Source organism: Sphaeramia orbicularis, chromosome 9 (genome assembly GCF_902148855.1).
Source record: "Sphaeramia orbicularis chromosome 9, fSphaOr1.1, whole genome shotgun sequence".
Classification (NCBI taxonomy): Eukaryota; Metazoa; Chordata; class Actinopteri; order Kurtiformes; family Apogonidae; genus Sphaeramia; species Sphaeramia orbicularis.
Window position 1 is genome coordinate 27,417,889 of NC_043965.1, and position 23,839 is coordinate 27,441,727.

The 23,839-nt window shown below is 37.7% G+C and overlaps 1 protein-coding gene across 2 annotated transcripts in view; it reads left to right on the forward strand.

Annotated features, from left to right (window-relative positions):
- Positions 1-22,647, forward strand: part of sv2ca (synaptic vesicle glycoprotein 2Ca) — a 37,430-nt gene extending 14,783 nt beyond the window's left edge. For both annotated transcript variants that reach the window (XM_030142756.1, XM_030142755.1), the window contains exons 3-13: positions 7,023-7,203; positions 8,784-8,935; positions 14,387-14,520; positions 15,775-15,864; positions 16,592-16,702; positions 16,805-16,893; positions 17,318-17,482; positions 17,562-17,695; positions 17,875-18,081; positions 19,582-19,741; positions 20,591-22,647. In XM_030142756.1, coding sequence (XP_029998616.1) covers positions 7,023-7,203; positions 8,784-8,935; positions 14,387-14,520; positions 15,775-15,864; positions 16,592-16,702; positions 16,805-16,893; positions 17,318-17,482; positions 17,562-17,695; positions 17,875-18,081; positions 19,582-19,741; positions 20,591-20,774 — 1,607 coding nt within the window. In that variant the 3' untranslated portion in view covers positions 20,775-22,647. The remainder of the gene's footprint in view (positions 1-7,022; positions 7,204-8,783; positions 8,936-14,386; positions 14,521-15,774; positions 15,865-16,591; positions 16,703-16,804; positions 16,894-17,317; positions 17,483-17,561; positions 17,696-17,874; positions 18,082-19,581; positions 19,742-20,590) is intronic.
- The last annotated feature ends 1,192 nt before the right edge of the window (positions 22,648-23,839 follow it).

The window sequence follows — 23,839 nt, forward strand, 5'->3', positions numbered from 1 at the left end:
CTTTGACTCTAGCAGTTGTTTCTTAGTGGTTGTCATCACATCTCATCACTTTCTCACACTTCGGTCAAAGACCCCATGGTGTTACTTTTCTTCACCACTGAAAACCAGAGTGACTCCCTACTCCCTCTAATGGTCACATATATCCACCATACCATCTGTGTGAATATATTAAGTACATATCTCTACAATCCAGTGTAGTGGCATCTTTGGTAGAACTTCGGAGCTTGTCATTCTTAACGCCAATGATAATTTTTGGTTATTTTTTAGTACTTTAAAGTAGAAATACTTAACCTAAAGTAAAAACTTGAAAAACAAAATTGACACCAGCACAGATCTGATGATGAAAACTTCCTATTTTGTCTCTCAGCAATAACCACTGGTTTGTTCCACCTGAGGTAGACTCCCATCGTATATTGTGCAGCTCCATTAATCACATAAAAGGCAGAGACAGAAGCGAACTGCAAGGACTGAGCTGAGTGTAATGGAATAATGGTGTATGAAAACTACCACAGCCTGAATAGGATGGATGACTAAAATGCTGATTAGATTACAGAATTCAATTTGGTGCTACCAGTATCCTGATCTCAGGATCTCAGGATGCCGGTAAGAATGTGGGTATGTAGGAGTGGACAATGTAGGAAGGAAGCAGTGGGGACAAGAGGCACTGCGAGACGCAATGTGTGTGATGAACAGGAGAGAGGAGAGCAGGAGGGACGTCTCTGAAGTAAAGGGATTGCCAAGAAAAAGAGGAGTAATGGGGAGAGAGGTGTGGGTGGATGTGAGCAGAGAGGTGGCAGTACACCAACAATGTGAGGGAGAGGCTTAGCTATCAACTCAGACACAGCAGACAATGGAAACACATACCCTATCATTACTTATTTGTTCTCTACACTGTCTTTTCCTTGCCATAACTCCTCTCCGTCTTTTGTTTCACTTAGCAGCCACCTCTCCTTCCCACTATCATACTCTCCTGCGCCTTTTTTGCCTTCACTCGACTTCTTCTTTTCAATACAGTTCACTTTCCTCTCGTCTCCTGTTTCTTTTGCTTTTTTGCTTTCTCTAAGCCTCAGGTTCACTCTTTATATCCTCTCAAGCCTCATCTCTACTTCCCCTCTTTCTCTTTCTGTCTGTACAACCTGGCTGCGTGGTCCAGGGGCAGCTGAGCATGGCTAAACTGCAGTAAGATCGCAGCGTCACTGCAGAGATTACACTACTTGCAGCTCCCCATTATGAGTGAATGTGTGTGTTTTTGGTGGTGGTGATGGAGGGGGTAAAAAGGGGAGTGTGTGACAGGGATGAATGTGTGTGCATTTGTTTGAACATATGGACAAAGCCGGGTGCCAGCAGCACTATCAGCCACAAGTAAATCCTGTCTAACTGCTCGCTCTCATTGTGACTTCATAGCATCGCAACATTTCACACACATTATCCACAGCATTTAATGTAATGAACGCTGGAATCATTACTGATGCTGAGTGAGTCATTTTAAACCCTGCACTCTAAGCCCTATAGGTTACTTTCTTATAGATTTCACTGAAATCCTGCCTCCACTGATATGACTTAAGTATGACAAAAAGCTTCAATCTCTTTTTCTGCGGAGGTGGCAGAAGACGGAGGCGTGAATCCGATCAAAGTGACATGATGTAGTACAAATGTGATTACACGCTGCTCAGTGTAAAGGAGCTGATGACAGTAGAGCAAAGAGAAAACTAAGGCAAATAAATGAGAGGGAAGCACAAAGGAGAAGAGGAGAGAGTAGTAGTAGAGATGAGGAAAGGAAATTGGAAGTGAGACAAAAAATTGGAAAGCAATACGAGAAGATGCAAGGCGAGAGAAAAAGAAAATCAAGGAGATGTTTTGGAGAATGGTGCAGGACAAAAGGAGGAAGGAGCGAGAATGTAAAATAACACCACAGTAGCTGTGGAGAGACTGAGAGAAGTACAAAGAATATGGTGAGAGGTAGTACCACGCAGCAGCAGCAGCAGCAGCAGCAGCAGCAGCAAAACAGGCATGCTGTTGTATGATAGCGTTATCCTTATGAATAAGAAAAGGCGGGTGATTTGCACGATGCCAAAACAGTTTACACTGCTAAGAGCTAAGAGCATCAAAGCATGAAATCAGAGAAGAGGTCGTGATGCAACTCAATGCTCCCATGACTCTCTGGGGGCTCCTCGCCATGTGACAGGACAGAAAACACTGCACCAGGGCCTTCCCCTTCTTCACCCACTTCCCACACACTTTTTCATCTCATCTGACAATTACTGAACTCCCTCATTACACTTTTCTCTCATTTTCTCTTTTGTCACCACCCGTCATTGCTTTTAGTCGTTCTTCTTCTTCTTTGGCTCACATATTTCATTTTTATGCTTTTGTGCTTCTCCTTGTAAACACTCATAGTTTTCAACGTTCCTGCTTCTAGTTCCCTCATGGCTAACTTAGCGACTTCAGAGGAGATAATTACAAATTGCTAAATTAGATTTACTGGTGTCGCATGTATTAGTATTTGGTGTGTATTTGTGTTTGTGGAGGATGGATATTTTTTGAGTCACTTGGACTTTGTGTTACGCTGGAATATATCTTTGATTCTGCTGAATACTTGTCTTTCCTGGGGATGTGTTTTGACATCTCAACAAAGTGTTAGAGGGGTGAAACCTTTTTCTTCTACCTGAGAGGTCTGATGAGACTCTGACATTTTATGACAGTGCTCAAAGTCCATATGGGTCATAAAATCCAAATTCAGCTATATTTCACACTTCTGGGTGGAGGTTTCTGTACCGACTGATATCCACATACAGAACCAATGTAAGGACCAGAGCCTTTATGTTTCATTCAGCAGTTTTTCGGAGACCAATTTGGGCTTGGAAATAGGCTGAACTGGACTAAAGTCTATCGATTTCATCCTTCTTACTGTGTAGCTGTTAAAGGAACCTACGTTTATAGCCCTTCTAAATCAATGACATAGCACTAGAGGGTAATGGTACACACGCCTGGGGTTTCATTAATTAAAATCCTTCGGCTGAAGCTCTTGAGACCCGATTTGTCAACTCCAGTAGTTTCAGTATTGACTGACAGACTGCAGCCTCAGTCAATCATAAGCAATACTGAAATAAGTCTTAGTATGGCTTTTCTCTGCATGTGAAACTAAGCACAGTGTATTGCAGCATGCATGATGTATGATGCAGAGCTAAGATGAAGCTCATTATGGTAAATCATATTATCTATTTAGTATTCAGCACACATACATAATATACATTACTTACTTAGCAGAGGGAATGTAATCACCCACGTCTATTGGTTTGGTTGTTGTTTGTTTGGTTTTTGTAACAGGACTGCACAAAAAGTACTGCACTGATTTATGTGAAATTTAATGACAGGACATTGACCAAGGACAAACCAATTCAATTTTGGAGAAAATCTATATAAAAGGATCCCCTAGTTTTTCCAACATCATAAGATATTGTGAATGAATGACGCAGAGGATGAGAAGTAACTCTATTAAATGTGCTTATCGTTACCTCACTGAGATGTTCTGTTTTACCTTGAATGAAACAGACATTGAGAAAAATATTAACACTTAATAACCATAGCTTAGTTAATCCTAAAACATGATTAAATAACATTTCAAGTGTTTCAGTATTAGAACTGATTGACCATAAATATGTCATAAAGTAGCAACAATACTGATTTTGTTGCATTAGTGTTTTTGTATGTGAGATTAAAATATGTGATTTCAGTATAAGTCAATGAGGCATTTTTTGCCATAATGGTCTTGCACTGAATAAAAATTACAATTGAAATCAGTGTTACTGCTGATCTTTGACATATTCAAGACTCTGATATGAAACAATACTGCATCCCTCAACCATGTCATATGGATAATATATCATATTTTGTGTGTGTGTGTTTTTTTTTATAAAACAAGTGGCTTCACATATTCAAATTGGCATCTAAAGGGATAAAGTCCGGAAAAATATTGAACATTTGGTACTTTTGAGGAGAGCTGAAGTGGTTTAAGAGATTTATACCTGTTAGAGTAACTGATATTACATTAAAAATACAGTATGTCAGAAAAGATGATGTAATAGAGCCATAATGAGACCAAATCAAAAAATAAAAATGTGTAAGAATGGCCTGAGGGGTCCCTAAGGTTTAATGTTATGTTCATAGGTGGGAAACATAACTATGTTTACTTTTCAGTGGCAGCTCTATTGTCTCATCAGAGTGAATGTGTCTTCCATGTAAAGTTTTTGCAGCGTATGTACTGTAACTGCTTTGTTGTCATCCTGAAGCTTCAGGGAATTAATTAAACCATCAAAGTGAGATTTATTCCTAAATACATTCAAGCTCAAATGTATATATTCACCACATGTAATTTGGAAGTGACAGGTTAATGCTGCAAAAACTACAGTTTTATTGGAGATGAGATAGTCCTTGTAATTTTTAATGACGTGACTGTGCTATTTTTAAATAATATTACCCCACAGTGCGTCATTTCTTTGCTGGTATAGACACTGACATCATGTACTGAGATTCTATTAGACAAAACATCAATAAATTCATTACGTAATTAACTGTCCCATGAGAGATATCATTGGCTAACATTTTTATTACTCTTAAATCTAGTTTGACTCCTTCTCTTTGTCTACTTTGTGTGAACATGTCTGAGAGTCAAATATAAAAAAGACAAAATTTTTATTATGTTGGGCTGAGACTAAATGAAAAGCCCTCTGGACACATGGATGCATCGGGTTTTAATGAGAGGCCACTGGGTGTTTGCCTGTGCACTGTATGTAACTTGTGTTTCATTAATGAAGCAAATGTGAAGTGTGCATAGACACACGACTTCAGTTAAATTTAGAAATGAATTTATGATACCTTCAGGGGAGTATCTAGATGGCCGCCAAATGTGACAAATAGCTGGGGTTTGACCCCTGAAGCGAAGGAGTCAAACAGATATCTAACCTCCTCACAGCTGAGGAGAAGAGACTGCAGACATTAATGGGAAAAAAAAAGTCTCACCATGAATTTTATTGTAATAGGATGTGTCCCTGCAGCTACATCACTAACTAAGTGGAATTATGATACAGATACCTCATCTAGTCCAGGTTAAATTGTGTTTGCACAGGCCTGAATGTAGGTGAGAACAAAATGTGTCTATACGCAAAACACATATTGAAGTTAGAGTCCTATATTCAATATTACCAAGTAAAATAATGTCAATAAAATACACAATAGTAAGGAAATAATGACACACAATTCAATGAAATGCCAAAAACCTTCAAAATAATTAATACAAATCAAATTAACTACATAATTGAACTGAAAAGCCTTACGGATGAAAATGATTTGTAATTTCTTCCACAGTGACTAAAACTTAATTTCTATTTTTGTTTACTTATCTGTGCATCCATAGTACAGATCCACATTAACAGACAGAAGTGAGATGATGTAAAAATGAGGAAAAGCAATAGCTTTAAAAATAAAACTCAGTGTCTGACTTATTGCAGAGTGAGTGAAACAGTATCCTGTGACTTCAACCCTCATAGACCTTAACAGCTGCCAGCTTCTGATCTTAATAATTTCAAACATTAATCTTATCAATACCTTTAAATAATTCATGTAAATGCAGTTTATCAGCTTTTCATGGTCATCAGATATGATCCATTCAGACGTTCAGAGGCTCCACAGTGAACGTGGAAACACTATCATCTTCTGGAACATTGATTCTTTAGTAAAACTCAGGTCATTTGACAAATGACCATAGTGCAGGATGTAGACACTTGTTTTTATGTTCTGTTCATGATATATTTTGCTGAAAAAGTTGCTTTTTCTTCAGTTTTCTCTGTTTTGATATAAGAACCTTTGAATTTACTTTGAATTTATATGAACATCTAACTGATTGGTAAATGGGATTTAGAAAAATAGCTGATTTTCATTAAAAACTGCAAAATGAAGAGGATAATATCATACTAAATTATGACAATTCACTGTGGATGGGTTAAATATAGAGGAAAAAATCATTTGGTGGTCAAAACCAAAATACTATCAGGGTTAAGAGTAGTAGGTGAAGTATGCATACAAACGTGTACTGACGTAAATCGAGTCTGACTGGTTCTATGCAGCTCATTCTGTACGAACATGAAGGCTGCTAATACAGTGGAACATACAATAATAACACACCCCTTTCTCCAGAGCGTGATCATGATGATCAGTGAGAGAAATCAATACTGTTTTGTCGGTGCATTGATCCCATTTGTGGTGAGAGGGATTAAAAGAGAGCAGAGGGCCCTTTTGTAAAGTCACCCTGCATTACTGTTCACATTTGTCTCCGCATTGATCAGAGCCTGTTTTCAGTTTTTTTACACTCTGTATTTACTCCTGAGAGTTACAATATGTCACAAGGAATGAGGGTCTTCAAATGGGTTTCAATGCCGTATGTTTTAGAAGCCCCAGTTGGACATGTGCAATGTGTCAAAAAATGAAACAATTATTCTTTTGCCTGTAATTTTGTTAATGTGTGTATGCATTAAACATTTTGAATGATATCAGTGCTTCACCATCACAGCAGTGTATTTCCCCGCCTTTTAAAACAGCATAATCATCCAGAAATGTAGCTTCCCATATGGAGCTAGTCATTCAGGAGAACTTTCAGCACACTGATGAACATTCTACAGTGAGCTTAATGTTGCTCCATATTTTAATTTGACACTTTGCCATTTGCTTGCAGAGGCACATTTGGAGGACACACTTCCTAAAACATTTCTTGGCTTGGAGTTATAATTGAAGTAGTGGTAGCCAAAAAGTGGTTTAGGAATCTCTTAGATGTGTTCGATGATGTATGTCAAATGTGCGGATAATTCAGATGTAGATCTAGAATGAAAATACAATATAAATCTGCAAAAATGATATTTGGCTTATACAAATAATAGTTTAGACACTGTATACAAACTCATGCAAATAATAATTAAGTTTATTTACTTTGTATTTCTATGTTCTCTCTCTCTCTCCTGTTCTCTTTCCAGGCAGTATTGTTTACTTAGGGATGATGGTCGGAGCGTTTTTCTGGGGTGGGATGTCAGACAAAGTGGGCCGCAGACAATGCCTCCTTATATGCATGTCCACCAACGGCTTCTTCGCCTTCCTGTCATCTTTTGTCCAGGGATATGGCTTTTTCCTCCTCTGTCGTCTCTTCGCAGGCTTCGGGTAAGTCTGATGAAGAGGAGGTCGGTCTGAGGTCACTGAGTAAGACTTGACAGAGCTTTAAATGATACAAGAACCTGTGAATTTTTCATGTTAAATTTCTTACATTGGAAAATACTGTTTATTCCACTATGGCAGGGGTGGGCAATCCTGGTCCTCGAGGGCCGGTATCCTGCATGTTTTAGATGTTTCCCTCTTCCAACACACCTGATTCACATGATAAGCCTATCATCAAGCTCTGCAGAAGCCTGATAATGACCTTCAGGTGTGCTGGAGGAGGAATACATCTAAAACATGCAGGATACTGGCCCTCGAGGACCAGGATTGCCCACCCCTACACTATAGTAAAAAAAAAAAAAAAAAATGGTTGAAGATAAGTATCATTTTCACTAAATTCACTTGTGTTCATTACATGTTATTTCCAAGATATAGACAGTGTGTGTCATAAGGTTCCACGGTGTACATGGTGATTTCTTATGTCCCTCGTTTCTCTCTTGTAACTGTTCCTTTAAGAGCTAATTTAGTAATTGCATCCGCCTGCCTCTCCCCAGAGACCTGCAGAGTAATTGAAAAGGCAGTCTAAAGTGCCAATACGACCTGAGCATCTGAGTCATGAAGAACTGACACCGAGGATTTTTTAATGTTATTTTTGCAGAAAAATATGCTGCTTTGTGCTTATTTTTAGTTTATTCTGTTTTCATGTAAAATAATCCCAAACACTCTCAGTATTTCCAGCATAAAATAACTGAATAGAGTCTCACAGGAGTGTTCTACAATTTATATTCTGCAATCACAATCTATTTATTTCCATGATAATAGTTAGCTGATAATGGAATGACTGTGAATGTTTTACTGTCCACTGGGGGAGAAAAGTGATGATGATTCTAAGGGCCCATGACTGACAGGCCCTAAAAAATGGTTGAACATTGGTCATTTTTTAATTTTTTTACAGAAAGTTTTCCTTTTTTTTTTTTTTTTTTAGCCAACACTAAGACACTAATCTCTCCCCCCCCCCCCCCGGAGGACAACTTTGTTTTTAATTACAGCTTGTGTTTAAGTAACAATCTCAAACTTTATATTCACATGTTCATCCATTCCTTGCTTGTATACATATACATAGAGGGAGGAAAGTTTTACATTTTCTTTGCATTAGTTTTGTTTCTGGCATAAAATAATAAAATCCAGTCAGCTTCTAACCCCCAACTCCCCCCTCCTAATTTCATGATATGGTTTGGTCCAGGTGTCAGAGCTCCTGCTGATTCTTGTAAATATACTTCCATCCAAAAAGTTCAACTATATTTTATTTGTATATCAATGAGAAAAATGTTATACAGTTACTGTTATAAAACAATATTGCATCTCATCACTTTTGTACGAAATAATGAAATCTAGTGTACACAGAATATTGATCCGTGTTTGCACAGTATTGGAGTGGTGGAGACCAAAGGGATATTTTTTTTCACTGGGCCTCAAATCCCTGATGGCACCCCTGCCTGTTCATGAGAGTTAAAATAACATTGTTTTTTTTTGGTGCAGGTCTTCTGTGACTCATTGCTAACTTTTCCACTCTCTTTTTCTTGCAGGATAGGCGGTGCTGTTCCCATCGTTTTCTCCTTCTTTGCAGAGGTGCTGTCCAGGGAAAAAAGAGGTGAACATCTTAGCTGGCTCTGCATGTTTTGGATGATTGGAGAGATTTATGCGTCTGCCATGGCCTGGGCCATCATACCCCACTATGGTGAGTTCTCCAGAAGAGCATCTGTTCCTGATGTTCTTTTGTCTTTATTAAACATCCCAGAGTTGCTTTACTACTCATTGAAATGGTTATCATATTTCACTGATTCTGCCATTTATATACATATTTTTAAAAACGTCCACTAAAAAACAATTCTGAAAAGAAGTTTAGCTTGACTTTATGACCTTATACTAAGCCTCTGAGCTTTACTAGAAGTAGTGAAGCTTGAAAGGCTTTCCCATGCTTCTGGGTTGAGGTGCCAATTTTTGTTGCCATTGGAATCAATCACTTAATAGCTTTGAGTGACTGCAGGCCGGGTTGGAAGCAGAGGTTAAGAGATTAATGCATGCATGGATACTGAGGAGCAGACGTGTGTTGACAGGGTGAAGGTGGGACCGTGAGAGACACAGCTGTGAGTTATGACAGAATTACATTAGATATTGGTGACGCCAATCATGAAAGGAAACAAAAACAGGAATGTGCTTTCAAGTCAAGTCTCCTTCTTCTCTACTTCTCACTCCCTGTTCAGTTCTTCTCTACTTGTTTAACCTGCTGTCCCTTCCTTTTACTGCCTCGCCTCTCCTCTTGTTTTGTACTCTCCCCATCTCGCTGTCTAACGCTGTCCTTCCTTTTATTACCTCTCCTCTCTCTCCATTCTCTGTCTCTGCAGAGTGTTCTTCTTGATCAAGCATAATTAGGTTTTTCTCCTTGCTCTAATAGGACAAAGCTACAGCTAGAGGTGATTTATGGCCAGACCATGCTTTAGCCAACCTGTGACGTCAGTGAAAAAGGAAGAGTGTGTGTGATGCTGTAAGTGGCATAGAGGGTGTTTTACAGAGCTGCAGCTACATACAGGTCTTCTTCAAGGGAAATTGAAGGCAATAACATCTGACACTGTAGGAGGTCATTCCAGTTAACATGTATAAAACACACACAAACTCACCCACACACACACACTGATAGACAACATTCACAACAATGCCATTGTGCAGGTTGTGATGAGGGTCTTTCCAGCAACACAGAGTGATGTAAACACAAAAGCACACTCTGCTCTACATATATCCACTCACATGGATGCACAGAAGCACACTGCTCAGGCCCTCACAAAACCCTGTGAAACCGGAACAAGCCTTCATGTGAGAAAACTCCGCTGTCAGATCTGCTGATATCATATTGAAGGGACAATAGTGGCCTTTCTTCGCTCTTGTTCTCTCTGACTCTCACTACAACTCTGCTTCTCTTACTCTGTGAGGAGAGAGTACGTGTCTTGCATGCATACTGTACGTACCGATAGTTTCTATATTGTCCTCAAGTTCTGCTGTACCTGCGATCAGGAGCAACATGGGTGAAATGTAGCCGAATGCCTCCTGTAGCAAAAGCATTACTTTACGGCTGCATGAACAAAGATAAAAAGTGATGTTTTCTGATACAAGTGCCTCAACGCTGGTGTTTAATACACCATTAGAGCACTCATTTATCTTTTCTACTCACTGACTCATAATGTCTCCCAAAAGCCCCCTGCCTGAGTCACAGCTGAAGGAGGTTTGTGCAACACAGATCCTCATCACACTGATAAGAGAGTTTGAAAAGTGAGTTTTTAATTTACTTGCCGCAAGAAAGCCCATGACTACTAACCTGTCTATCTATGTGTCTGTCCGTCCGTCCGTCTGTCCATCCGTCCATCTATCTATCTATCTATCTATCTATCTATCTATCTATCTATCTATCTATCTATCTATCTATCTATCTATCTATCTATCTATCTATCTATCTATCTATCTATCTATCTATCTATCTATCTATCTATCTATCTATCTATCTATCTATCTATCTATCTATCTATCTATCGCTCTGCTGACTCAGTCATCCATAGACTTAGTCAATTATGTACATAATCTCTATAATGAGATTTCCAGTGGCATGGGTGAAACGCTAACCCTGAGGGGCATGAAGCTGTGCTACATTTCTATAGAAAAGGCAATCACTGCTGAACAACTTTTTTTTTCTTTCTCTCTCTCTTATTTTGTCGTTTCTGCCTCCTTTTCTCTTTATTTCTCTCTCTCTGCCTCAGCTCAGTTCAGACACACAAACAAGCACACAGAAAGGCAGGGCAAAAAAAATAAAAGGATGTGGAGAAAGTGGGAGTGTACACAGGTGAGACGATGTCTTGATGAAAGACGAACACAGTCACTGAAAGTGAGATTCATTGCTGGGTGCGTCATGTATTGGACTGCACTATTAATAAACTACATTAAATCTCTTTTTATTATAACGTGCTGCATTTTATATTGCGCAATAAAATATATATGTAAGGACAACATATGTATGATTTTCAAAGTATTTTCATGTGCTCATTTTCTCTTCTATATTTCTGTATTCCCGTCTCTCAGGTCTCTTGTGGGATGTATTCGTGCCTCTTATGACAAACGCCCACCTCCCTTTGAAAATAGTTGTTTTTAGCAGTTGATGTGCAGTGCTATCAAAGCCGGATTTGAATATACTATGAGATTAATTCCAAGCAGCCCTTTTTCTGGCATAACTATTAGTGTTAACCCCCCCCCCCCACCACCACCACCACCACCACCACCTCACCCCTCATTCCACCCCCGACTCCCATCCTACGTCTGTTGATGGATAATGGTGCTATTCCCTTCGGAGCAGCATCTCCATGAGGCACGATCTGTCAAGAGACGTGGGAGGTCACAACTGACATGGCAACCCCTCTCTCTGCTTCCTACCAAAAAAAAAAAAGAAGAAAAAAAAAAGAAAATTTATACCTACTTTGCACATTTGAGAGTTTCATCCTGCCTGGTCTTGGGACTATCACTCTTGTACTGAACTCTACTTTTCATAACAAAATAGTGCTATATAGACAACTTTGCATCTCAAAAGTCATCATTATCTTGATGTAACTGAGTGCTGTGTCTCATGCATGAAAATGAAGGTACAGTAAGTGTGTTTTTAGAAACTAGTCATATTTAGAGGTGTGTTTATTCATATACAGTGTGCATTTTTATGACATGTCAGTGGTGTCAGTATCACCTGTATACTATCACAGATGTTATTAATTTCTGAGCCTTTTCTGAGTCAGTGCAAATTTTTCTGTGTATGATCGGGCATGTGTGCATCTACCCTTTTGTGAGAGTCTATATAAGCCTGTGTGTGCATGTGTATGTGTGTGAGTGTGGGGGGCGGTGGGGGGGGGGGGGGGGGTGTCTGTGTGTGCGTGTATGTTACAATGATTAATGAGTCTGGAAGAGAGCCTGTGGGCTGAGATCAGGTGCAACAAGATTTAACTTAGCAGAAAACACTCAATTCCTTTCCTACACATTCAATTAACCTGTCCCTGTGCACTTCTCTCAGCTCCCTCTGCAGAGCCATTCATCTCTGAGCGTACACATCATTCTGCCTCTGCTGTGGAGTGTTCCCTTTTAAATGCCATCTTTTATTTGTGGCCCGTTTGTGTATGTAATATGAGGTTCACTCATAACATTTAAACTCATACTCACAGATCAAATGGCTTAGTCCCTGTCAGATAAGCACACACAATATCAACAGTATATCAAATATTAGCATTATTATCAGATGCTTGTATTTGCATTGCTTGTGTTGCTCCCCTGTGAATTAAAGGGAGGATCTAAAATGGTGCCCGAAGCATTTGTAAATAATTCATCATTTAGATACAGAATCCACTGTTGTCACAACCTGAGCAGGTATGAGTCACTGTAGTTGTTATTCTTGCAGGAATTTCAGTTTTACTTTAGTCTCTGACGCTTGCTTTCATCATTCCATTCAATAAAATTGTGTGAATGTCCTACAGTTGATGGACCAAATAATGAAGTCCAGGGATACTCAACTTGTGGCCTGCAAGCCAAATTGGGCTTCTAATAGTGTAGTCTAGTGTATAAGTATTAGTGCCAGATGGGCACTAATATAAGCCCAATTTTCACAATTCACAATGAAAATAAAGTGATTCAAACTGGAACTTTTACTTTTCTTAATAGTTTGCATCTTGTTCCATATGTAGCTAAAGTATTAAGACTAATAATGCAATTCAGTTATTAAATACAGCAAAATTACTTCTAACAAACTCTACATCCATCATATAGGCCCAAAGTACAACCTTGCTTCAGTTAAGATAATATATAAATTAGTTGGTGATGGAAAAAGATCTTTTAATGTGTATTCTATTTATTTGAGAAATATTCTATGACTGGCCTCCTGTCATTTTGCAAATTGTTCCCTTGGTAAAGCAAACATTAGACATTATATTGAACTTTAAATGAATGAAACAATGAGCAGTAATTTTACAGTGATATGTGGTTATGACAGGCAAGACAATAAACTCAGAACAATGTCAGATCAGAATTTTTTTATTGAATCTAATGGGGGTGGGGAGTCACATACTTGAGTGTTATGTGGGCCCACATTTGGATTTGTTTATAGTACATAATGCATAATGCTCTGACAGAACATTTACGGTGTTTCTGCCCAGAGAATTAATTTTTGGCCATGATATTGTATTGATGAGGTGAGAGTTGAACCACTGTGTAAAGTCTTCTTCATCACTTTCCAAAGATTCTCAATGGGGTTCTGGTCTGGACTCCATGTGTGAAAATGACATCTCATACTTCCTGAACCACTCCAACTGCACTATACCCAGATCATAACACTACCCCCACAGGCTTGAACTGTAAGCACTAGGCATGATGGGTAATCCTTTTAACCTCCTCTTCTCACCCTGAGACACCCATCACTCTGGACCAGGGTCAGTCTGGATTTATCAGACCACATGACCTTTTTCCATTGAAACACAGTCCAGTCTTTATAACTGAAGCCCTTATAGTATCTTCACTGATCAGTGGTTTTTACACTTGGCCACACTGGCCACAGGGTATTGTCATCAGCTGGTTGTCCGTCTGTCCGTCTGTCTTAAAACTTTGCCGTGCACTGATAAGTCTGATAAGTCAGGCCAAGGGTTTTCAAGTATGTGCATGTTATGTTCTTAAGTCTACACAGCTGATTAGTCCCAGTCCTTTGAGTTCTCTTCACAGTGTGCATGTGGAAATGGTCTTAGTTTTCACTATGAAACCCAGCTGTGAGGTCTAATGTTAATGATTATGGTTCACCACTATTCTTCCAGGTTTTAGTAATGCATTGGATAGTTTTTAAGTTTACTGTCTCCTTAATTGTTTTCTGTGCTAGCTGAAGGCCAATAATTTTACCCATCTAAAACATCTTTTCCATGACCACAGCATATGCCTTCTGACGTATTTGTTTAAAAAATGAGAAGCTTCTCATTGCATCAGCTATGGTTAAATAACTGAAACACTAATCACTACAGTGATTATCCAAAGGACTTGCTTACTTAAATCCAGGTGGTTTTGTTCGGGCTTTGTATTTTAGTTTAACTTCATTGTAAATGTACATTGTATTTTATTCCACTGTTTACAGGTTGGAGTTTCAGTATGGGTTCTGCGTACCAGTTTCACAGCTGGAGGGTGTTTGTGGTCGTCTGTGCCCTGCCCTGTGTGTGTGCTGTTGTGGCACTTACCTTCATGCCTGAAAGTCCCAGATACTTCCTAGAGGTAAAGTTTTTACCCCGCCTCCTGAAGGGGAGCCAAGGGGTATTGTTTTTGGTTCGGTTTATTTGTTAACACTCTAGCAGCAAAACTATTGGTTGAATTCATACCAGATTGGGTTTATAGATTGCCAGTGACCCAGAATAGATCTGATTATATTTTAGGAACAGTAGATAAAAGTTAAAATTTTTATGAATTTTTAAAATCTCCTTTTTTCCCCATTTACTTATAATGGGTGAAATTTCAAATGTCTGTAGCAGCAGAAGCATTGGTTGAATTCATACCAAATTTGGTTTATAGATTTCTAGTGACCAAGAATAGATGTCATTACATTTTGGGAAAAGTAGGTCAAAGTTAAAATTTTTAATGATTTTTTTTAAAAATCATTTCCCCCCCCCATTTTCTTATAATGGGCAAAATTTCACATATCTGTACCAGTAAAACTCTTGGTTGAATTCATACCAAATTGGGTTTATAGATTGCCAGTGACCCAGATTAGATGCGATTACATTTTGGGAAAAGTAGGTCAAAGTTAAAATTTTTTATGAATTTTTAAAATCTTTTTTACTTCTCCCATTTACTTATGAAGGGCAAAATGTCAAATGTCTATAAAAACATCAATTTTGTTTGAATTTACTTCAACCTTGGCACATAGTATATAGAGGCAATTGATATGCTGACATCAGCATATGCATAGACATGATGACATCAGCTGGATCGATGCCAAAATAAGCTACAATACGTATGAAGGGCGGGATTTATTGTGCCTGGCACCATTTGTTTAGTATTTTTTTTAAATTCTTGAAGCACACATACAGTGATCTCTAAAATCTACAGGAATGAGCTTCAAGACACATTATCTGTGAAGTAAAATTGGGATTACTAGGACATTTCACAACAGATGCTTAATCAGACCAAACACTGTGAATCATCCAAGTTATTTGAAGACAGCTTTACACATTCCTGCAAAATAGAAGCATTGAGATCTGTGACAGTGGGTTTACTGCAGCGGGATAATAACCCTTTGAAGTAAAAATGAGTCACCGTTGTCGTGACTCTCATCATTTTGGTCCATCTCAGAAAAATCAAAGGAGTTGTGTACAGTATATCTCGCTGTGTATTCATGACCGTTGCCGTCTTCAGGTAAGCGTGGCTGGTGCTGATCCCATGAATTTATCTCTTCTTCTTCCTCTCTGTCTCTGTCTCTCTCTCTGTCTCTGTCTCTCTCTCTCTCTCTCTCTTTGCTGTCCCTCCTGTCAGGTGGGGAAGCATGATGAAGCCTGGATGATCCTCAAACAGATCCATGACACCAACATGAGAGCGCGTGGGCAACCAGAAAAAGTCTTCACTGTGAGTGTTTGTTTCCCCTGTGCGCTGTCATGGTTGGGTTTCTGGATGCTTAAAGAAGGAAAGAGGCTTACATTCTGCCACCGCTGGGACAGGTTTTAACAATTTCTCTGTGCAGGATCATTTCTGAATTATGAAGATTCTGAAAGCAGTTTTATGTCATTCAGACTTATTTGCTGTGTGAGCTGCACTTTAGGAAAGCCTCTTAGCCAACACATGTTCCTTAAATTGATCATTTACTGTAGTATACATAGTTAATGTTACCCTTGCTATACACCCTGTTGTGTTGTCCTTTTAATCTTAGGAGTGAATATGTTAAATATGTTAAAAAAAAAAAAAAAAAGATTTATAGAGACAATCCCAGTTAGAATTAGAAACATAACTTAAATATAGGAAAGCATTTTATTTTTATTTTTATTTTATTGAATTTCCCTGTTTTCCATGGGATCAATTAAATCTAATGTAATCTAATATAATCCAATCTAATTTATTCTAATCTAATCTAATCTAATCTAATCTAATCTAATCTAATCTAATCTAATCTAATCTAATCTAATCTAACTGCTATTTTGGGGTTTGGGTTATGTTATATGTTTGTGAATGATGTGCTGTATTCTCGTGGCTGTAAGGATTGTGAAAACAATTTCCCTGTGAAGGACAAATAAACATATCTATCTATCTCTCTAATTGCCCTTTAGTGTAATTATCATTTTGTCAATTAACTTCCCAGGTAAACAGGATCAAGATCCCAAAGCAGCTGGATGAACTAGTGGAGATGGAGTCAGAGTCTGGTAATCCAGTTTCCAAAGCTTTCTTCAGGATAAAGGCTGAAGTACATGGGGTAAACTGTTCATCACTTTCTCATTAATTAACAAAAAAAAAGCTTCAGATGCCTTTTTTTCCCTGCAACATTTAATCACTCTGATCTCTTTTCTCTCTTTAGATTTATCTGAATCTCATGAAGTGCTTCAACTACCCTATGCGTGAAAACATGATGAGGCTAGCCATAGTGTGGTTCACACTGTCTTTCGGGTGAGATTTGATGTCATTTGTGTCACAGAAAACTCAGACAAGCCTAATTTCTTCAGTCAGATAATAGTACTACACAGTCGGCCTTGCAGCCACATTGCCTTTCTGTCATTTTGATCTCTCTGCTGCGCACGAGTTGCATGGTCTCAAAATCAATCACACTCTGTGGATCAATACTGGTCCATTGCCATCTTAGTGGGAGGAGAGATAGAAGTGAAAGAAGCCTGAGATTAAAAAAAATCCAAACAGACAGTAACTGCATGTATCTTTTGAGCCTCTTCTGTATCTGTCACCGTCTCTCAGGCTGAACATGTAACAACACATGAGCCAGCCTCAAAAACACACTCCAAGGTCAGATTGATTTGATGTAATTTGCAAAATAAGCTTTCCTTTTTACTGGTATGTTACTGTTTTGTGCTCATTACAGTTACTATGGCCTGTCGGTCTGGTTCCCTGACGTCATCAAACACCTTCAGGCTGATGAGTATGCGTCAAAAGTGAAGATTCACAGTAATGAACGCATTGAAGATTTCACCTTTAACTTCACTTTGGAGAACCAGATTCATAAAAATGGCCTTTTCATCAGCGACCGGTAGGAAATGTTTGCAAGGTTAATCTCACCGAAAGTGTCTTAGTCATTTATAGCTCTTACTGTGTTTTTACCTGTTTAGATTCATCAATATGAAGCTGAGGTCTGTCACCTTTATTGACTCAACGTTTCGTAACTGCTATTTTGATGATGTGACATCAGTGGGCTCCTTCTTCCGTAACTGTACCTTTATAGATGCATTCTTCTTCAACACAGGTAAAACTTTGTTGTTGTTTTTTTAACCACAGTTTGACATACATTAAATACACAGCTTGTCTTTCTACTTATCAGATCCATCAGATGCTAGTGTAAAATGGCAGCCAAAGATAATTGTAGTTAAAAAAAAAAATGCTGCATCTGTCTTGTTATTGTTTTGCTACATGTCCTCTGCGCAGACATTGATGAATCCAAGTTGATAGATGGCACAGAGGTGATCAACAGCACATTCACCCACAACAAGACAGGTTGCCAGATGACATTTGATGATGACTACAGTGCCTACTGGGTTTACTTCATCAACTTCCTGGGAACACTGGCTGTTCTGCCTGGCAACATTGTGTCTGCCCTTCTCATGGACAAAATTGGTCGCCTGTCTATGTTGGGTAAGAAACAGGGAAAAGGGCACGGTTCATATTTATGTGTTTGAGTGTGACCAAGGTTCAGTACACACCTTTTTCTTTTCTTTTTTTTTTTTGCGTGCACTCAAGTAATTGCTTTTCACATTGACTGTAGGATGTTGAGATGATTCATGCTATAGATGAGGCATCCATCATGGACTGGGGGCTGGTATTTCGATTAAGACTGGCATTTTGTTGAACATTTGCCAAATGAATGTCACTTGGACTAATTGTTGCTGACTCTCATGCTCTCATGTGTGTGTATCTATCAGGGTTGTACAATTCAATGAATGAATTTGAATTTGAATTGACTTCACCCTACAGGATGGTGAATTGAATCTGAATTGGAATTACAGGAAGTGGAATTGAATTCATTGCAATTCAGAGAAATTCATTCTTATCACATATCAGTGAGAATGTGATACTTTTAACATACATTTTTCATCCAAATGGAAGTACAGACACCAACATTAAGCATACATTCCCTTAATGTTGAATAATTAACAATATCTTAATTTCAAAGTAATCAAATAAAATAAGATAAGATAAGATAAGGTAAGATAAGATAAGATAAGATAAGATAAGATAAGGTAAGATAAGATAAGATAAGATAAGATAAGATAAGATAAGATAAGATAAGATAAGATAAGATAAGATAAGATAAGATAAGATAAGATAAGATAAGATAAGATTACACTTTATTGATCCTACCATGGAGAAATTTCGCAGTTGAAAGCCACAACATACAACACGACAGTGCAAGAGAAAGACAGGCAGAAAAAAACCGCAAGTAAGATTGAAATATAAAGGAAAATAAGAAATTTGGTATTTATAGAAATATTTATATGAACAGAGAATTAAAATTAAACTTTCTTAAAATTTTGAATTTAAATGGTGTTTACATATTTACATTATTTACATTGTGGGTGCAATGAAACAATGTTTTGATAAATGCAATTATCATTTATTAAAGTACTTTACAGGTTGACATTGTTGCATCTAATGGTCAATAGTTCCTTAAATGTTCTGTCACTGAGGCGGCGTTGTTCCGATCTGAATATCTTGTCTGCAACACTAAATATCCTCTCAATAGGTGCTGAGGAAGTACGTATGGCCAGATATTTGTAGAGTATGTTTTTAATATAATTTGTGCTTAAAAATAAAATAAAAAAGGCCTATTTACTATAATAAAGTATTGTGTCCATAAAGTCCACACAATGATATCTGTATGAAATTCATGTTGTAATCACATGTAATTTATATTGTAAAGCTTCATTGTTAAATACACCTTAATTATGTATCATGAATTTCTTTGAATTTCATGGAATTCCAATTCTACCTCCTGCTATTTGAATTAGAATGCAATTCCAAGTCCTGTTTGCAATCTCAATTCAAATTCAAAATCACAAATTGAATTGGAATTTAGGGGTCATTCTCAATTCAGTTCTGAATTTAGCCCAACCCTGGTATCTATGTGTCCATCAGGTGGATCCATGGTTCTGTCAGGCATCAGCTGTTTCTTTTTATGGTTTGGCACCAGTGAGTCCATGATGATCTTCATGTTGTGCCTTTACAATGGCCTGAGCATCTCTGCCTGGAACTCCCTGGATGTGGTGACAACTGAGTCATTTCCTACTGTCAGAAGGTGGGGAAAACAAAAAGTACATCAGAACATGTTGTGTATAAGACTTGCGAACAGATTTACAGACAAAAAATTGTGATTAATTGAAATCTGATTAAGGGTTAGTAATAAATACCATACAATTTCCGCCTTCATTAGTTTTTGAGCTTTAGGTAGAGCTCAAAAACCAAAGCCCCACATAAACACATTGAACTCAGCAGAATAAAGGTGCTGAGTTCAATATGTCTATGTACAGTATATTATTTGAAAATTTATTTTAATGATAGAGTGGTGCTAGTGGTAGTGGGCAGTTGGTGACAGTATTAATATGAAATGTCTTCAGATCTGTCCTTTTCAATATGCTAATGTCCATATTATTACATATATATATAAAAAATAGTTTGATAAGAAAAAGAGAATATGAAGTCGGTATCTTCAGACAACCTATGGTGATGATAAGACAGTGTATTTTCTTTTTCATTTATAATGCCTTATAAATTGAAAAAACTTTATTTCCTTAAGAAGAGTTCTTACTTGTCACAATAACACTATAACTTGAGAAATGAATAACAAAATCTGATGTGCTTCAAAGTGGAAACACATTGGGCCACTGCTTTGAAGATTTATTTATTTATTTATTACAGTTTTCAGCAAGCTGTATCTATCATGAAGAAAAATGACTTCATAAATAAATCCTCATCAGTTTATCAAAAACCAATGAAGGTGTCAGGTTGAGATTTTGTTTGGTGTTTACGAGGAGTAATAAAATTATCAAATCGGAGATGGTACACTGGATGGAAAACTTTTTGATTAATGGTGGATATTCCACTTAATTAACCAGAACACATTTCTGTCTCTTTTCTCATTCTTCAGAGGGACAGGTTTTGGGTTCTGCAATGCCTTGTGTAAGCTGGCTGCAGTCCTGGGGAATCTGATTTTTGGCTCTCTGGTTGGAATCACCAAGGCTATCCCCATCCTCATGGCCTCATCTGTCCTTGTCGGAGGAGGCCTGGTCGGTCTGCGGTTGCCTGACACCAGAGCGAATGTCCTCATGTAACACCAGTGTGGCATTCATCACCTGGGATAAAACCTTGGTGAATCTGCGAGGAACCCAGAGGACTCTTAAAACAGGAGTGCAAATGGCTTGGTTTATACATATCTTAACTTAATGATCACACTGAAGTGTTTACCTTCCCTATGGTCAGAGGTAAACTTGGAACAGAAATCACACCAGTAGTTTTTACTTTAACAAAGAAATTAGATTCTGTAAAAGTCAATAACAGCCTCCGCCATTTTATGAATGTACTGTTCAATGATGTTACTCTCAGATACTTGATTTTAGTTTAAATTTCATCTGGTTTGATTTTTGTTCAGTGAGTAGTTGCACCTTCCATAACCTTGTGCGAAGTCACTGCATGGATAAAGCTCAAGGCTTTTAATATTGATACAGTCTTATTAGAACAAGCCAGATGGAGAGAAAAGCAAAAAACAAGCTGTAATGAGCTCAGCCAAGCTGCTGTGCGACAACGGAGGGAATAGATGATCAGATGGAGTGACACGCTACACAGCTGTATGACATCTGGCTTGGCCACAAGACCCACAAATACAGGGTATGATGTAGATGCAGCACAACTGCTCACATATATAAACGATCACTAAGAGAGTAAACACATTTATTTACAGATCAATTTATTTAAATAGGCTGACATTCACTGATACCATCATCTTGCGTCCCACTCTGAGCCTTGACCATGAACACATTATTATACTTTGCTTAAAGTAGCACATACATTAACAAACTTTTCAAAGTATTCTTGAAACACCAAGCCGTTTGCATTACCTACTCAACTAATAATTAAAAAGGCCATATTGCAAATCTGCATTTTCTGGTACCAATAATATTACATGTTAAACCTTTATTTTTTTTTGCTGTGTAATTATAAAAGCTGGAGTTCATTTTGTTCATGTTATTCCACATTCCTGCTCACGTGTTGTATTATTGTAAAAAAAAAAAAAAAAAAGATAAGAAAAAAAGCTCTCTGGTGAGCTCTTCTTCTCATTCAGCTTTGTGTTGGATCTTGCTGGAGGCAGTGATGTTGACGATGACATGCCATGCTGCTTTCTTTTAGAAATACTGAATGGCCTTTCTTATATGTGCCTCTCCTTAACTGGAGCAGTCTACCCATAGTCATGTGGTGTCCAAAGGGTACAAGGAACAGACACAAACTGAACAGGATATTATATAGATAAAATAATCTTTGTGTTTTAGTATATGTATGTGAAATATGGGGCCAATGCAGTATTTTATTGGGGTGTGAGCTTTTCTTTTTTTTTCTTCTCCTTTGTTACACATTCCAGTTTGATACAACTTTTATTCGTGTAACCCTCTTTCTCTCCTTAAATAAATAATAGATAGAGGTAATAAATAACAGCCCCAAATATGGGATGATTGGTGCCAAATAGAATGAAAAAGCCCAGAGAGACATTACATGGCTTTTTTAACTTTTTATCTCTGAAATTTGACACAGATTATAAACTTGTATTATGTTTGTATCAGTTATTGTACCATCCAACATTGGAAACTTAATACATCCTGATGATATATTATAAAGATAATGAAAGAATAAATGCAGTAATTAATACAAATAATGATGAAATTATGTTTTTAACAAAAAAAAAATAGCTTATGTTCCTTTATTTGTTTATTTGTCATGATGTAATATGTAATGATGAATTGGTTTCTGTTTTGTTTGTTTGTGCCTGGGGATTTTATGTTCTGTGGTTTACCGCTTTTGTCGTCCTGCTTTTCTCTGTATTAGTGGTATCTGTAAGAGCATAGAGATAGCTTGCCCTTGCATTGCAGCTGAGTCTTTCAATGCTACCTTTAAAAGAAAAAAAAAGCTAACAAAAACAGAGGCTACCAGTTGGTACAATACATGTGCATTCATGATCATAAACCTACTTTTTTTCTTTCTTCTTTCAAATTCTGTAAAATCTGTTGGAAATACAAAGTGAAATGTGCTACTCTTGCACAACAGATATTTTTAACTATATGATTCAAATATTTTTGACATTAAAATATAACATACAGACTCATTAAACTAACTTAATGCACTGATAGAATGTGTCACTCCTATGGCAAGATTAACAAGCTGGATACGGTTCTGGGCGTGATAAAACATTAACAAGTGGCAGATCTTGGTTTTCTGAGGAACATTACATTGCCCATTAGGTATTTGGGTATTAGTTCTATGTACTGTATTTTGTGTGTGTCTGTGTGAGTGTATGTGTGAGGGTGTGCCTAAAGAAAGAGAGACACAAATGTCTATGTTTGTGTGTGCATAGATGCAAATGTTGGCCTGTTTCTGCAGTCAGGAGTGTAAATATTGTACATATCAAAGCTGATATTGGTGGACTTCGAGTCAAATGTCTCCTGTTTTGTCCAAGCGATTACTGTATCTATGTTGTACATCTCTGTGTGTCCTTGGCTTTAAGCCCCTCTTCACCTGCTACTCTCTGTGTGTGCGTGTGTGTACAATCTTGCATGTATGTACGAAAACTTAATTCTATTCTTTTGTGCTCAACTTTGTGTTCTTAATGTAACCTCATCTGGATGAAAATGACAGCAATATTTGATTTTTTTTGTTGAGGAAAAATGTGAATGTATCACTCTAGTTTCTGTTCATTCATTTTACAGAGTTAATCCGATCTATGTGGCGAATAAAGTTGTGAATATCTGTGAAGGACCTGCCAGTCAAAGGATGACTGAGCTGTATGTTAAGAGGTTCATAGGTGTGAAACTATGTGATGACATAATTGCCAAAAGATGCCCTGTGAATAATGTTACAAACTGGAACGCCAGGGGTTGCAGACTGTGCTGCTTTTGAACATATACATATATATATATATATATATATATATAAAATAAAAGTTATGTTCTCTAGCAAAATATATTGTACATTTATTGTAAAACCACTAATTATACCTTCAGAGAATTAAAGCTCCATATGCTGCAGTACAGAAAACCATGGAAAAAATGGTTGGCAGACAGTACTGTGCAGCTGTGTCCCCAGTGGAAACTTCACACACAGCATAATCTCAAATTAATGCTGCTCTCTAGTG